The 16,571-nt window shown below is 36.0% G+C and overlaps 1 protein-coding gene across 1 annotated transcript; it reads right to left on the reverse strand.

The window, feature by feature from the left end:
- Positions 1 to 6,892: 6,892 nt before the first annotated feature.
- LOC149260176 (E3 ubiquitin-protein ligase KEG-like) lies at positions 6,893 to 10,248 on the reverse strand. Its single transcript, XM_089457172.1, has 4 exons — positions 10,172 to 10,248; positions 9,324 to 9,496; positions 7,241 to 7,515; positions 6,893 to 7,081 (listed from the first exon to the last, which is right to left on the reverse strand). The coding sequence occupies exons 1-4, from the start codon at positions 10,246 to 10,248 to the stop codon at positions 6,893 to 6,895; spliced, it is 714 nt and encodes a 237-aa protein (XP_089313298.1).
- Positions 10,249 to 16,571: the final 6,323 nt, after the last annotated feature.

A 16,571-nucleotide genomic window follows, 5' to 3' on the forward strand; every position in this document is an offset into this window, starting at 1 on the left:
TAACACCTAGAAATTATAATCGAACACAATCCCAAAACACCCTTCACAAGTTATAACCTTCTAGATGAAATAAGCCACATCATCCCAGGAATGAGGAAAGGAGGCCTTGTCAACCCCTCTTCCTTTATACTTTATCTACTTTCTTTCCTACAAAAAGGTTGCTTTGGCTGTTAGGACTATTATTTTTTGGTAGAACTAACACATTCCCATCTAGGGTAGGCATGTAACCCTAAAAATGACTTCCCTTGTAACAAAAATCCTTATTCCTCTAACCATTGAGCCCTATTTGTTGAATATCTCTAACAATTCTAGGGAAATTTGGTCATTGTATCCTTGTAGCTTCTCAAAGTATGCCATCCAACCCTCATTCTGAAATACTTCTAGGGCCTTCAGATAGTGTAACAAAGAATTAATAGGTTCAGGTTCATGAAGGACTATTGGTCCTCCCATGTCTGCTAATAAGAATGATACAAGGTTGAGACTTGTCCATGCAAATGTTTGTTAGAGAGGAGAATGATGATCTACTAGAGTTGGGAAATTTTCCATTTCGAAAATTTTATGCCATAATTGGCAAGTAATGGGAATGATTTCAAGGTGGTCACAACAGGTTTGAAAGAGTAGCAATGAATGATTGTTATTAATACAATGTCTAGTCAATAAGAGATGGTGATGGTGGTGCATCGTATGATAGAAATGACCCTTCTCCCCCCAACTTGATGATAATATCCATAGTTGGCAGGTATGATAAAGGATCATGTCAACTTTAAATCCAAAATTGAAAGTGAATGATAAAGTTTATACCTTTCATCGAATTAATGTTATGCTGACATGGAGAATGTACAAGTGATGTTGACTTGATTAATGTCATGCAACAACTAATTTGAGGCATGTGTCTATTAGTGAAGCCTTCCATTGTAATAATGTGGTGACAAAGGTTTATGAGTTAGAAAAATCAAGTGTACTAGTACAATATTGTAGTTGTCAACCATGAAAATGCAAGAGCACATGATGTGTTAACTTGTGGTGGTAAACAAATAAATGTGATTGTGATCTGTATCAATAAAACTATGTAAAATTTTAAACCAACTTCTAGATGTACAAAATTGTATTAGTAAGAACTTTGTAGAACTATATTAGCACAACTTGCTCGAATAGTTTAATATGCTTCAATAATAGAAATACTATGATAAGTGTAGTAGTTAATAATGGTTTTTAAACATGGAGTCTGTAACAACGACAAATTTAAACAATAAACCAATTACAAGGAGAGAAGAAAATATATCAAAATGTTGTTACAAAGAAATAAAAAGATAAGTTGGCCACTAGTAGGTTGGTTTTCTATCATCGCATTCATCTAATAGTGCCCTACAGAGGCTCTCACCACTAGACATTTTTATTTTTTATTTTTTGAATAATAGGAAAAAAACTAAGTGGTTGGCGGTGCATGAAAAAATTCCCTTGCCCCAACAACTTTAATGTCTGAATCTACATCTAAGGAAATTTTGACAAATGAATCTTTAAAAGTAGGCTTATGATATAACCACAAATGGTTTCCATTGGAAAGCGAGATGTTTGGGACCCATCAATGGTTGTTAATTTCAGAGTCTCATTTTCAAAAATTGTATCTACATTATAAGGGCCTTGTCACTTGGTGCAGAACTTCCCTTTGAACTCTTTCAATCTAGAGTCATATATCACAGCCCAATCACCCTTATGAAACCCTTCTTCTTAATAAATAGGTAAAACTAGCAATTTCCCTCAAAGGTGCAAAGATACACCAAAGGAATAGATGTTTTGGGAAGAGAAAATGGATCAATTTATAAGTAAGGAAAAAACTATACTACAACAAAGTAATTAAAGGGAAAAACCTGACATTAAAAGGCTTAGAAATCATTCTAATGGCTCATTTGCATATCAAAGATATCCATATAAGTTACTAACACCATACACTTATTATCTAGACACATTATTTTTTTAATAATTAATCCTTTTATTTCATAAACATGATAACTTTTATATGTAAAAATATGCAAAGCATCTACTACACGATGGAATTAACTTTTATTTTACAAAGAGATAATAAAACATAAAAATTAAATTAGGATAGTTTAATTAGCGACATGCATAAAGAAAAGAAAGATATTTGCAAGCTACAAGATAAGAACATTCAAATCAAAATGAGGTAGGGAAACATAAAATAAGTAAAACTCCATAGCAAAACAAAAGTTACCGACACTCGAAAGCCGGATATTAAAGAAATTCACACACCTTTATGTAGTGCAGTGCACACAAAATTATATCCAGCTCACAAATAATAGATTTTTCAACATAATCCAAATCCTTGCAAGAAACTGAAACCATTTTTCTCTAACTCTATATTCAAACAAAAGTTAATGACACTGTAAAGCCGGATATTAAAGAAATTCACACACCTTTATGTAGTGCAGTGCACACAAAACTATATCCCGCTTGCAAATAATAGATTTTTCAACATAATCCAAACCGTTGCAAGAAACCGAAAAATGGTTTCTCTAACTCTATATTCAATGTCTTAAAAATGTTATTGTGATTCCCCGTCTTTTTAGTCCGTGCCATCTGGCAATGGCCAGAGACTATAGTAATCGAAAACCTCGATGCTAGCATTAGTTAACCTGCTTGTGAGCTGTTTCTTAATGGCGGTTGATGGTGTATATTGAAATTTTTTTAGTACATTGTAATTTACCGTGTTATTTGGCCTCTTCCCGAGGCGGGGAGGCCAAACTATATACTATATTCATTATATTCATCAGTTTCATTTACATTTTATTTGCATTTTGAAAGTGTTAAACTAATGTTAGTATTAGTTCGAAGCATTAAATGCTATGGGAGGTACCGAATGCAATATCAAAGTTGGTTGATTGCTTGTTGTCTTCATGACACTGCCATTTGGTTACATGACACTGCCATCTGGTTATTTTGTAACACCTCGGTGGCTATATCTACTATGCAGACTCAAAGCTATATGTAGATGCCAAGATAGAAAAGGAAGAACCTATCTCTATGCAGACTATGCGAGATCTACTATGCAGACTCAAAGCTATATGTAGATGCTGAGACAGAAAAGGAAGAACCTATCTCTCTCGCCGAGACAGACTCGCCCCCCTTATCGTCTAAGGCTTTGGCAGCGGGAAGAAAGAAACTCGAAAAAAGCTGGCTCCAGCTACCTTTAGCGGCTGTGGGGATCGCTACCTGTGATCTCAGTCGGTTCGGCTGCGACTGAGCCGTCTCTTCAACCTGTGATCTCAGTCGGTTTGGCTGCGACTGAGCGGCTGTGGGGATCACTACCTGTAATCTGTTAGTCTGCAGAAGGTGCCTATGCCATATTCAAATGCAGATTAGCCAGGCGCTCTTGACCATAACATATATCAGGTGTGTCAAACAATTTTTGTATGTAAATTCACCTGATCTAAGAGAAATAGCAATATTTCAAGGAAACTAAAAGGCAAAACAAAACAAAAATGAAATCTTACTTCTCCAAAAAATCGTTTGTTAACCAGAACTTGTACAGTGAAATGCATAAATAAAGCGAACATATTCTCTGTACAATAGGATTTTGTAAATGCCTCCATGGCTTATGCAATATGTAATGGCTCTACATACTGGTTATATATCTCTGGCACACACTCTTTATTACTTAGGGAATGTTCAAAGTCTCATTTAGGAAACAAAGATAGAAATACATACGTCATTTCCTTCGAATTCAAAATGCCCATTGATTTGCATCCTCCATTTTCCAATATCACAACTGCACAATCTGTGTGCTTCTTTCCAACAGCTCTGTGTAGAACAGTCTTAGCCTCATCATCTATGGCATTAGGATCAACCCCTGCCAACAAGAGCTCCTATTGTCTAAAAGTTAGTTAACAGCTTCGCAAAGAAATTACCGGTTATATGAATTGAAGTCATTCAGCCCAACAAAACATAATGTTCAAAAACAATTAGCTTAAAAATTCTTATATCCTTCTATAACTATATTATTGAACAAAACTTGAAAGCCTTACCCGCATGCAGTCAGGTTGGCCATGAAATGCACAAACATGAGCAACAGAAGGGCCCAAGCCCTCTTTTAGCTTTGCATTCACATTTTCTCCTTTCTTTATCAGGGTTTTTAAACAGTCAGGTGTTCCAGCAGCCAGTGCAAATACAATTGGGGGGTCTCCATCCTTGTCCAGAACCTCCACATCTGCTTCAGGATACTCCAAAATAGTTTCGACAAGCTCAGCATAACCCCTCATGCACGCCAAATGTAAGGCAGTTTGTCCTTCAGCATTGCGACCATCTAGGAGAGTACCAACTGAGTTTCCAGTCTTTCCAGATGAAGCTCTCACAAGTAAATCTCTGCAATTCATTGCTTGTCAAAGATAAAACTAGCCATATAACTGAGAAATCTATTTGAACAAAAATTCATGCAAACAACAAAAATTTTGGAGAGTAAAGAAAATCACCTAACACCTTCCACATCCCCTTCTGAGACCATACGATGAAGAACATTTTGAGTATCCTGTACAAATTCCAAGACAGATGAGGGAGATGGCTCTGTCCCAGTAGCCTCAGAATCTTTTGATGGATCACTGGCATGAGCAACCATGAAATCTATGAGCTTCTACCCACAAAAAAATTATAGATGCCAGTCTTAATCTCAGCTCAATGGCAAATAATGATAATCCTGTTGCAATTAAGTTTTTTGACAAAAAGACAAAAAGTGGTTACTCAGTACTCAAGCCGGGCATGAAAAAATAGTACAATATCCCAGTAAAACTTGGTCCATCATTAATCAGTAATCATATTTATGGCAGAAATATTTCTTCACCTGACTGATCTACTTATTTTGTTTAACATTGATGGAAAGTCATGCAGCTCATTTTCCACATTCTATGGTGAAAGTCATAATTGTTTTTAATTGTGCCATCTTAGCAGTATAGTAACTATGAAGACTGCGAGGGAAATACAGTGAAAGATCCAGGCTGTCGTGCGCCGATCGATCTTGTTATGGTTCTTGACGTTAGCGGAAGCATGTCGGGAACCAAGCTGGCGCTCTTGAAACGGGCCATGGCTTTTGTGATATCAAATTTGAGCCCCGAGGACCGGTTATCCATTGTTGTTTTCTCTTCGACTGCCAAACGAGTTTTACCCTTGAAGCGCATGAGTCCAGACGGCCAGCGTGCGGCTAACCGTGTCGTCGAGCGCCTGCTCTGCACTGGCGGCACCAATATTGCCGAGGGTTTGAGAAAAGGTGCGAAGGTGCTCGAAGATCGTCGTCAACGGAACCCGCTCGAAGATCCTTGCCATTACAATGTGGAGAATAAAACACAGTGACAAAGCAACAAAAGAAAAATCTAGCCCCAATACCTCTGCTGGTCTGTACATATGCAAATATTGTTGTTGTAACACGTGTAATACATGCGCCATGCTCTCCACATGTAATACATGCGTCTTGGTGTTCCATGCTCACTATTACAAAACAATTAAATAAATTTTTGGGCCTACATTAATTTATTAATGTATTGTTATATCTCTTGTTTAGGTTACCGGTTATGTTTTATTTTTCATACAACATCAACATATCATTCTAATTACTTGATTTTGTTACATTTTAAACTCTACGTTTTCCCAATTGATTGACAAAATTACGTAATTCCATTCACTCGGATCTAGTGTCCTATTCTGATAATGGCACAATAATGGTAAGGATTATCTACTTTTTCTTTATTTACTCGATTTCAAATAGACTCCAATAGTTAACATTGCTATGTGCCATTCTAATTGATATTTCTAATTGTATCTCTGAAGCCAGGAATGCATATTTTTAAGGCACTGGACGGATATATATTTTTCCGCCATCGTACCCCACAATCCAAATTGAGGTTCTAGCTCAATCCACATTCAAGACATGAGATATCTCTTCATCTTAGTATATGATATGGAGGATCGGGATGATAGAGAACATGCTTGCTCAATCAATAAATAGGCTCACTCAATCAAGGCAAGATCCGAGATGTCTCTTCGTCTTCGTATATGGAGGATCAAGCTTCTAATCTAATAGGTATTGATAATAGGCATATGGAGGATTGGGCCGATATTCTAATAGGCTAAGCAGTAGAGCTTCCTTATCACACATGGCTTTCACTTCTTAATAGCCATGAATTCTAACTCCTCAGAACTTAGAACACTCAGGTTGCCAGAAAGAAGTATTCAATTCGATCTCTCAGTGGGCATCGATCTATCGTACTATTTGTACTTACTTCCACTAGTGTGTAAAGGCTCTATCTACTCAAGCACAGATAATCACCTACCTACTCTCGGCTGGTGGCTCTATCTACCCAAGCACAGGAATGTGTCGAATGTCACTGAATGTTTGGTGTGTGCAATGAAAGGGACTTGAACTGATCTACAGTCATTCATTAACTACTTGGGACCTTCACCCGCCTACTCTAGATTTGTTATTGAACTGTCCATCGAGGAGGAACGCAAGAGTTGTCTGACTTCAGCCAGGAGTATCGCTCCTTCCAGAAGATCACATGCATTGAGGTCTCCAAATTCTATAGAATGCGATGCCTGTCACCAAGGTAACAGATTCTTGCAATTTTCATTAATCTACCTCCTGATCTAAGAGAAATAGTAATATTTCAAGGAAACTAAAAGGCAAAACAAAACAAAAATGAAATCTTACTTCTCCAAAAAATCGTTTGTTAACTAGAACTTGTACAGTGAAATGCAAAAATAAAGCAAACATATTCTCTATACAATAGGATTTTGTAAATGCCTCCATAGCTTATGCAATATGTAATGGCTCTACATACTGATTATATATCTCTGGCACACACTCTTTATTACTTAGGGAATGTGTAGAGTCTCATTTAGGAAACGAAGATAGAAATACATACGTCATTTCCTTCGAATTCAAAATGCCCATTGATTTGCATCCTCCATTTTCCAATATCACAACTGCACAATCTGTGTGCTTCTTTCCAACAGCTCTGTGTAGAACAGTCTCAGCCTCATCATCTATGGCATTAGGATCAGCCCCTGCCAACAAGAGCTCCTGTTGTCTAAAAGTTAGTTAACAGCTTCGCAAAGAAATTACTGGTCATATGAATTGACGTCATTCAGCCCAGCAAAACATAATGTTCAAAAACAATCAGCTTAAAAATTCTTATATCCTTCTATAACTATATTATTGAACAAAACTTGAAAGCCTTACCCGCATGCAGTCAGGTTGGCCATGAAATGCACAAACATGAGCAACAGAAGGGCCCAAGCCCTCTTTTAGCTTTGCATTCACATTTGCTCCTCTCTTTATCAGGGTTTTTAAACAGTCAGGTGTTCCAGCAGCTAGTGCAAATACAATTGGGGGGTCTCCATCCTTGTCCAGAACCTCCACATCTGCTTCAGGATACTCCAAAATAGTTTCGACAAGCTCAGCATAAGTTACGAGCCATTCAAGGAGAGGGGCTTTGTGCAGTGAACGAATTTGTGCTACGATGAGGTGCCACAATTATTGAAATCGCCCTACGAAGGCAGCGAAGGACCGACTCGAATAGCCTCATCGTCTGCTAGACGGAAATGTCTCGAACTCTTGTTCATATGCTCAGAATGGCACCCACAGTGTTTCATTGTTCACCTTGATTCACTAGAAGTACAAAGCACAGAGAGAGACCTTGCTATCTGGACCATGCCAAATGTGTTGGATCTTGGTAAACTGTTTAGTTATAGAAAATCAGAGAATCAAGCTTCCTCCTCTCAGGGTGATTTGCACTGCTCAAAAAGTCAAGCTAAACTGGATAAGTGAGATTGACTCGCTGGAAATATTCATGTTTATGACAAGTATCCCAAGTTCCGTAGGCATGAGCTACATAAAAACTACAAAATGGTCTGTGATGGCTTTATCTACAAGGTCATAGGGTGCTTACTATTCACAGGGCATGGACTAGTTGCCCCGCAACGTTCCTTGTTTAAATAATGATTTTAAATAAAAAGGTTAAAAAAAATAATTATTTTCAAATTAAATCTCATACTATTTAAAATATTCCAAATTATTGTATAAATACTAAATCTTTCTTATCTTTCTAATAATTAAATTAAATTATAATAAATAAAACTCAAATTCAAAAAACCAGGTCTATCAACATAATTAAAAAATTTATTACAATAATTTTATTAAAAAATAAAAGTAAATAAAACAAACATCGGATAACTCCCACCAAAATCCTTGTGCAACACTGTATAATAGAAATTGATCAAAACCGAGAGTAAACCACACATTTGAATGGTTGGAAAATAAAATACAAAACATAACATGTTACGACTATTGTGCAAATTCTTCTAAGGAAACGTAATAAAACCATGCACTATCTAATATAAATTTATTGGAATGAAGTGTAAACCATTAAATTGAATTGATTGAAACTAAAAGGTAAGGCATTAATTCATGGTTGCATCTCTACGGTGAAGACAAAAGCATCTCGTAGACTTTTAACGCTAAAAAGAATGCGGAAGGAATGATACCCTAATCATTCAAAGTGGACGAGAGATTCAACTTAAAGCAGTGATGTATTGGCACATACAGACATGCAGAATATTGCACCAGTGAACAAAAGGTTGTGGATGTTTATGCGTGATATAATAAAGTCGTGGGAATGAAAATATTACGCAATACTAGCCGGAAAAATTAACCAATGCTTTTAAAATAATTACATCTTATTCGGCAAAAACAATTTTATACACATTTTACGTTTTAATTCCCAAATGAATCTGGTACCAATGAAAATATTTTAAGGTATCTATGATTTAAATATAACAATATTTTGCAAATCCATTCTAAATGTTAAGTGTGAAGTCAAATTCACGGAAGATTTTAGATCAGAGATTTCTAGATCTCTAGGATTTTAGATCTTTCTACACCACCATTAGTTTCTAGAATCACATGCAGGATTCTAGATACTCCTACACGGCCAGTGGTTTCTAGATCATTCCAGATCTCCGTCTGAATCACACACAGGATTCTAGATCCTTCTTCTGACTCTATCAATTTGTAATTTCTCTGGCCAAGGAAAGCAAGCCAAGGCCCAAGCCTGTTATGTAATGCAAAGTGATTTCTGTTCTCCAGTGATTGTTTTATCTATTCCATTGTTTCTGATTGAGTAATCTTATTGTTTCTCCATTTGTCTATCTCTGAATATAAATCCGTTGTATTATGTATACTCTCCTCTAACACTAAACACCAAAACTTCACATACAAGAATTCAAGATTCAACCGAAGGAAACGCTCACAGAATATGACCTACGCAATATGCTGTCAAGAATAAAAGCAAAGATGGTGACCGTTTGTGATATCTTGCGGTCAACAACAAAAGTAAAGGTAGTGACCAGAGATGGGTGATTTGCCCACGCGCACAGAATATCACCTACGGAATATGCGGTCAAGAATAAAAGCAAAGGTGGTGACCGTTTGTGATATCTTTTGGTCAACAACAAAAGCGAAGGTAGTGACCAGAGACGGGTGATTTGCCCATTAAATTTAGTTTAAAAGTGCAAAACCGTCGAGATCCCCTTTTGAAAAAATTGCGAAGCCATGTGGGAGGTGCGAAAACTTTCCATTTTAAATTGTGTCTGTTTTGAAATGGTGGTGACCGTTTTCTAATACTTAAGAAAAGATGTGTATGTGTCCCATGGGATAGGAGTACAATATTAAACCTTATTATTTTGGACGGTTGCCTGGTAACCAACGTAAAGACGAAATGCATTTGCAGAGATAGGATCAACCAATACCATTCGGCTAACATGTGCTTTTATTTTCGTTTACTCTGCTCCAGGCCAACAAGTCAGCCTTCTGCGTGACATGTTTTGCACTACGGTCCACCACGTGAGAGAGTATCCGTGCACAAACAGAGAAAGGAAACTAAAAACTTTCGACAGTTGCCGGGTAAACAACGTAAGGATGAAATGCATTTGCAGAGATAGGATCAACCAACACCATTCGATTATAACATGCACTTTTCAGCCTTGGCCATTTTGTCGTTCTGCATAATGTGTTTTGCACTGGCGTCCACCAAGTGAGAGTGTATCCGTGCAGACATAGAGAGAAAGGAAACTAAAATTGGATGTGATGAAAGGGGTATAAACATATACCCACCCTCTCATAGTAATATGCCCGTACTGCAAATGCTGTAAGCATAAGACGTGCGCCGCCTCGCTGCTGCTCAGAGGCATTGTGCTTTTCTTATTTTCCTCGTCGGCGTTTGAGAACAAGGAAATGCTGAACAACTTCGTATGCTTGGGTATTGGAGTTTTAGGTCCCTAAACCCTGCCATATCTATAAATATTAAGCTCTGTTTCCGTCCTCTATAATCATAGTTATGAATTTCTGTTTCTATAGATCAAATCCGACCTAATTTTTGACCTTTTAGATAGTCGTGTTAGTTATATATGCACAGAGATGTTAATCATGTCCACTGTTTTTTCTGACTTGTCATGACATTAAAGCAACTGCCTTCGCTTTGCTCATGTACGGTGCACCGATGTAAGTATAATAATTTTAACTTCATTTACCAGAGCGGATAACAACATCATATTGGTTGGGTATAATTTTACACTCTGTATATCTTTCTCTATGTTCAACTTGCCTTCCGTTTAAATTTCTCTATTAAAATGGATGGTGAACTCATAGTTTGATATGTCCCCTTTATAATTATGACATACAACTTATATTTCATAAAAGGAAAGAGATTACAACAAGATGATATCAATACATCAATATCTCTTAGCCAACAGACCTATGATGTTTTTATTAAGAAAAATATGTTTTGCACACTACGGGAAATAATTAATTTAGTTGTCTATTATTGATGAATACCATGGAGAGATCTAGGGCATCCAATCCAGATAGTATGCTGAAAGGTGTTTGTGTACAAATGTTGTATGGAACTTTGACCAAAGATCCACACCTCATTTGATGAGGTTGAGGATGCATCAATAGCAAGGAAACCATATCAATGCCGATATTAACAACAACAGCAAAAAAAAAAAAAATGTGTATTTACGAGGCCCACCACATGATTTTTCTGAAAATTATCATAAATTTCCCATTGAAAAATGTGTCCATACAAACATTCCTTTTGAAATGTTCCCATGTTACTCAAATCATGATATTCTGCCCCAAAAAGAAAGCACAATGTCTTGAAATTTTCCGATTTGGTCCTACTGATTTCCAAATGTCGTGCAAATATTGTCTTGAAAATAGATCACTAAAGTAATTCCAACGGCGAATCGAGTATAGATTTCTGAAAACTACCGTGAAGACTATCGACTGTCTCCAAGTAGTTAGGTAATCAACCTCTCTTCCATATAATCCAAGACACGAGGAATTAACAAGTCATAGGGAATTAATGGAAATTAATAATAAAATGTGTCATGACGCCAAGGCCATATAACATGGGTAAAGGCGGTAATATGAATAAAAAATACCGAGGATGAAGGGGGAATTAACGGAAAGTAGTAATTGAAAACATAGTAGGGTGGTCCATAGTGTAATGATAGTCTTTAAATTTGGCTTTTAAATTTGGCTTTTCCTTTAGTGTTTTTTTTTTTTTTTATTCCGGCCCTAGTTTGAATTTTTTTTCAAAATACTTCCACAAAGCTTCACTAAAAAATTAGGTATAATGATGTTTTGTGTCCAAAGTTTAAGGACACACTATTGACTACTAAATTGAAGAACTTGAGTATAAGAGGGATGAGGATAAATTTTACAATTTTTTGATATTTTAATTTGGTATCAAACTCTATATCTTCTATAGAGAATACCTCATCATCTACAGAAATGTTTGGAATCTTGTGTATGGCATTAAGGTATATATAAAAACTTAAAAGTATATAATTTTATTTAATTTTACGATAAAAAAAATATAACCGAAACGCCTTTGGATTTTGCTTATATAACTAGAATCCTTCTCTTGCTTTCTATTTATGTAATATTTATTTTTCATTTTAATTAGAATTTTATATCTATTTATCTTATTTTAAAAACTTATTAGAAATATACCTAATGAATTATCTAACAAACTTATACTTATTACTCATTATCATATCAAAAGGTGAAATACCCACAACCTCCTACCCCAACATAAACTACACACTGCTCCTCAGCATAGAGACAAGTCATCTGGTTAAAGCATTTGTGAATTCATTATACCAGTGAAAATTATTAAGTTTTGAGAATTTTATATGTATTTAGTTAATTATAACCAGGTCCTCATTTAGTCATGCAAAAATACAGTTGAAATCATTTAAAAAGATAAAAATAAAAACTAAATTATAATTGTAACGAAGTGTTGAATAAAATATCACGCAATAATTTGAGAAGACTTGCAACTAAACCGACCAAAGCATCTTGACACACTTCTTGAATGTGGAACATTGTATTAGGTACCTATGAAAATTATCTAAGACAAAAATCGTTGTATACATCGTTTCTAACGCGTAATTGATAAGTAAATTGATAATGTCATTGACCATGCAAATGAAAATCACTGTTCCTGTTATTGTAGAAGCTGCTGTCACCTTCTTTATTATGATGTTGTTGCTTACGCAATTCTCCGCCACATGCAGGCAAATGCATGGGATTGCTGATAAAATAATTATTGCTCATTCTTCCGTTGAAGCCGCGGCAGTAATAGAAGGTTTGCCCCTATCGCAATCACTTCCAGATGGTAAACCCTACGGCCATGTTTCAAAACCGCCACCTCCAGTTAAAAGCAGTAAGGATCATTTTTCCGTCAGGGTAGCAGAAAAATCTTGCTGGCCTCATCATGACCAACATGTTCCATGTCCACCCAGTCGACAAACAAAGAACGACAGGGTAGAGATAGTGAACAATCATCAGACTTCTATTAATGTTCGAAAGGAGAAATGAAGGAGATTAGCAGTAGTCGTGGTGGTAGTGGAAGAGGGAGAAGGACGGTGAAGATGCATTATATGAAGGTGGTGAAGTGTAGAAGAAAGGGTAAACTAAGTGGGGCGAAAGAGGAGAAGAGTGTAGCGCAGATAGAAGGAGCTATCAAGGAGGTTAGCGAGTCCAAGTATGTTAAACCTGTAACCCCTTCACTCCTTTTCTCTGGCATAATAGGTATAATGGATAAAGCTAATACATGTGAAGCCCCTGAGGAAGGAAACGGCTGGTGTGAGTTTGCCCTCCACTTAGCAATGCATTGTAAGGGTCAATTAGGCTAGAATCGGGAGGGGACTCATGATGAATGGGGAAATTGTGGCCATGAGCACAGTTCAGGAAGAAACCCGGGAGACTGTATCAATCAATCCATTGCAAAAGCAGAGTGGGAGTCTGAAAGAGGTGATACGAAAGCCTTGCCTCTAGCCCATCATTTGATTCGCATGACAGAGAGTCTTCTTCGTTTCTTGTATCCTGAAAATGACGAGCAGCCTAACACCCAAATAAATGGTGGTGATTGTAGCGGGAGTAGAGGAATAACCACAAAGAAAATTAAGGTTGAAGACAGTGATGAGAAACTTCAAAAACTAACCCCTGAACGATAATTGTCAACAGGATAAAAACCAGGATGCCGCGCCCGGGTCGTGGCAGAGCACGTGGAAGCTGAGGACGACCGAGGTAGGGGAATCAAGAGGGCCGGCCAACAAATTCTCCAAGTAACCAGGGCAGAGGGAGAAGATCAATGTTGACAGTAGTCCAGGAAGCGGCCAGAGCTTATAGGGAAGGAATGAGTGAAAACATTCGCCAAATCATTCAAGACATGGAAGCCAACATGATGGAGGAATAGTCAGACTCCGAGACAGAAGAATGGGTTGAAATGATTAGAGATCTGGGGAATACACGGGGAAGGCTGGCATTGTATAGGAAGTCTCTACATATCTATTGGGTACTAAAACGCCTTCTTGCAAAGGCTCTGGAGCAGGTGGTGAAGGAAATGGCCAAAATTGCAAATGGCATGCCAAATCTACAAAAGGAAATGAAAAATTTCCAAGCTATCATGATCAGGCAAAACAACAAACTGGAGGAGATGCATCAGCTGCTGTCTCAGATGGATCATACAGCCCCAAGTTAGGATGAACCAATGGATATTCCCATGGACACGGACCAGAATACCGGCATCAGAAAGGAAGGATCCTCTTGAGTCTCTTATGTGCTTCAGTGAACCTTTTTATTTTCATAGTTTTATCCATGCTAGTATCTTAATAGGGAGTTTCAATTGTATATTGCATATAGCCAGAATGGAAAGACTCGTTAAATTTTGTTTTCGGAATGCTTATAGCAAACTAAGGTGGCCAACAGACCTGGTTTCCCTTCGGGGCAGGTTGAGACCACCACAACGATGTATCTGGTCTCTTTGGTTATTATAAATAGAAAAGAAAGGCACTACTTATACTTACAAAAAAAAAGTTGTTCATCATTTCTTTACTTCAGTCACGAAGAAAACAAAAAAAACAATGCGTCTTAGCCAAGTGGTTGCGCAAGTCTCTATTACTTTAGTGTAGCTGTAAAGCCCTGAGTTTATCTAAATTGTTGATTCCTGAAATATGTGGCAATTAAACGGATATAGGCCCCATTAATTATTCGGAGCTTATATCCTTCTGATTGCTAAATATTTAGCGAATCAACCATCTAGATAAAGATGTCTCGTATACTTATACCCGTCTTTATCATTTCCAATTTTACGTTTCTTTCTGTTCACGGATATTCTCTCACTTGTTAGACTTGAGAAGAAAAACGTCATGCACCATGAGAGAGTGGACTTGAGCACATTAAACGAACATAAAAGTCCATGTTATTCAAATGGTTTTGGTTGACCATACCTTTGCCTTCCTGGCAACTGTCTACAACACAACGTTTAATATTGTATTCCTATTCCCACGAACATTCAGCTAGTTATTTAGTATTTAGAAAGTGTCACCACCTTCGTTTTTGTTGTTGACAGCATATGTCCAGGGTCATCTAACTTTCTCCATATATACCAACGGTTGTCAGAGCATCTCTCTCAGTTGAATCTTTCTCTATTTGCTTATATGTATCTTAAAATACATTTCATAGGTAGCTCGTATTCATTTCGGAGTTGAAAAGACTGTCCAGATGCATTATGCTTTTGTCACTATTGTTGTATCTAAAAAGTTTTGCGTACATTTTAATTCCCAAGCTTCGCCTGCCGGTATATGTCAATGAAACGCTCGTCTCCATCGTGAATATTTCCTCGAATTGTATTACGAATATCCTGGATTCCTTTCAGTGTTAAAATATGTAAGATTTTCTTTGTCTCGACAGTTTAAATGCAACCTTCAACTACTCTTTTAAGCATTATTCTACTAGCCTTTTGTTCTGATGAAATTTTATTGATTTTATTACACCTACATAGTGGACATAATAGGCCATCTTTTGCATTTTATATTTCCAAATACTATTAACATTAGATATATAAAAGTTTATTGTGGAGAGATTTTAAATGTATGTTATGACGTATATTACAACTTGGTCTGCATTGTTTCTTAATTTTACCTTTTATAAAAAGTATAAAAGTTTACTTACAGTTTACATATTATTGTTATGATGTATATCACAATGCCGTTATTTAGTGTTTAATAATTTCATTTCGGTATTTAGTGTTTACAAATTTTATTTTATTTTTAAAAATTAAGGGGAAAAAAATATTTGTATAAGAAATTAAAATAAGATATTAAAATTTTTAAAAATGATAGTATTATTTTTTTTGCAATGGTAAATTTATAATAAACTAAATTATTATTTTAGTTGATAATTTCAATCATAATTGTTTATTGTTAGATGAGGATTTTGTTTTAATAGACTAATCGCCTTACAAATATCAAAATCTAATAATTTTCAGTTATCTAATGAAGTAGTGGAAATCACATCGAACTACTTCTATCTATTGGTAGAGCATCACTATTGTGCATAATGTAATGTTAGATATCACTATATCTAAGTAAATGATAATTTTTTATCTTTAAAATGACTATGATCCTGATTCTAATCATAGACTTTTAATACTATAAACTCTAAATTGTGTCACACATAAAAGTTTCGTTGAAGATAACTTATATAATAAAGACACTTGCTTTTTGACAAAAATAAACTTGATATTTTCTTCAAGGGTTTAAATACTAAATTAAATTCCCTCTCATATGAATAATGTTGAATACCTCTATTATCATTTTAGGACAACCCTCTATACTTCCATAAACAATTGTCCCTTGAAGCGTTGTGTAAAGAAATATAGAACTGCCAACCCTTGCTGTGATAATGACTATAAAATTGTTAGAAAATTCATTAAGGGTACCTCTAATATGTCCTTGCAATCTGATAAGATAAAATATGCAAATCCTTAATTAAAATGAAAAAAAAATACTACATATATAAAAGGAAAGAGAAAGTTTTGCACCTATGTAAGTTACTTCCATAAATATTTTGGAGGATTTTTTTTTTTAAGCTTAACAATACCTTTCATTCATTCATTTATAAACATGCATGTTACAAATATATAAGTATTTCTATGGCC

Source organism: Pinus tabuliformis, chromosome 6, assembly GCF_031772625.1.
Source record: "Pinus tabuliformis cultivar Carrire ecotype Pingquan chromosome 6, CPIR1, whole genome shotgun sequence".
In the NCBI taxonomy this organism is placed as follows: domain Eukaryota; kingdom Viridiplantae; phylum Streptophyta; class Pinopsida; order Pinales; family Pinaceae; genus Pinus; species Pinus tabuliformis.

Coding starts and splice junctions, on each gene's coding strand:
- LOC149260176 (XM_089457172.1), bottom strand. CDS start 10,248: ATGCCTCTGAGCAGCAGCGAGGCGGCGCACGTCTTATGCTTACAGCAT. Junction 7,516..9,323: donor TATTCTTGACAGCATATTGC/GTAGGTCATATT, acceptor ACCTCATCGTAG/CACAAATTCGTTCACTGCAC. Junction 7,082..7,240: donor GCCAACCTGACTGCATGCGG/GTAAGGCTTTCA, acceptor TTTAGACAACAG/GAGCTCTTGTTGGCAGGGGC.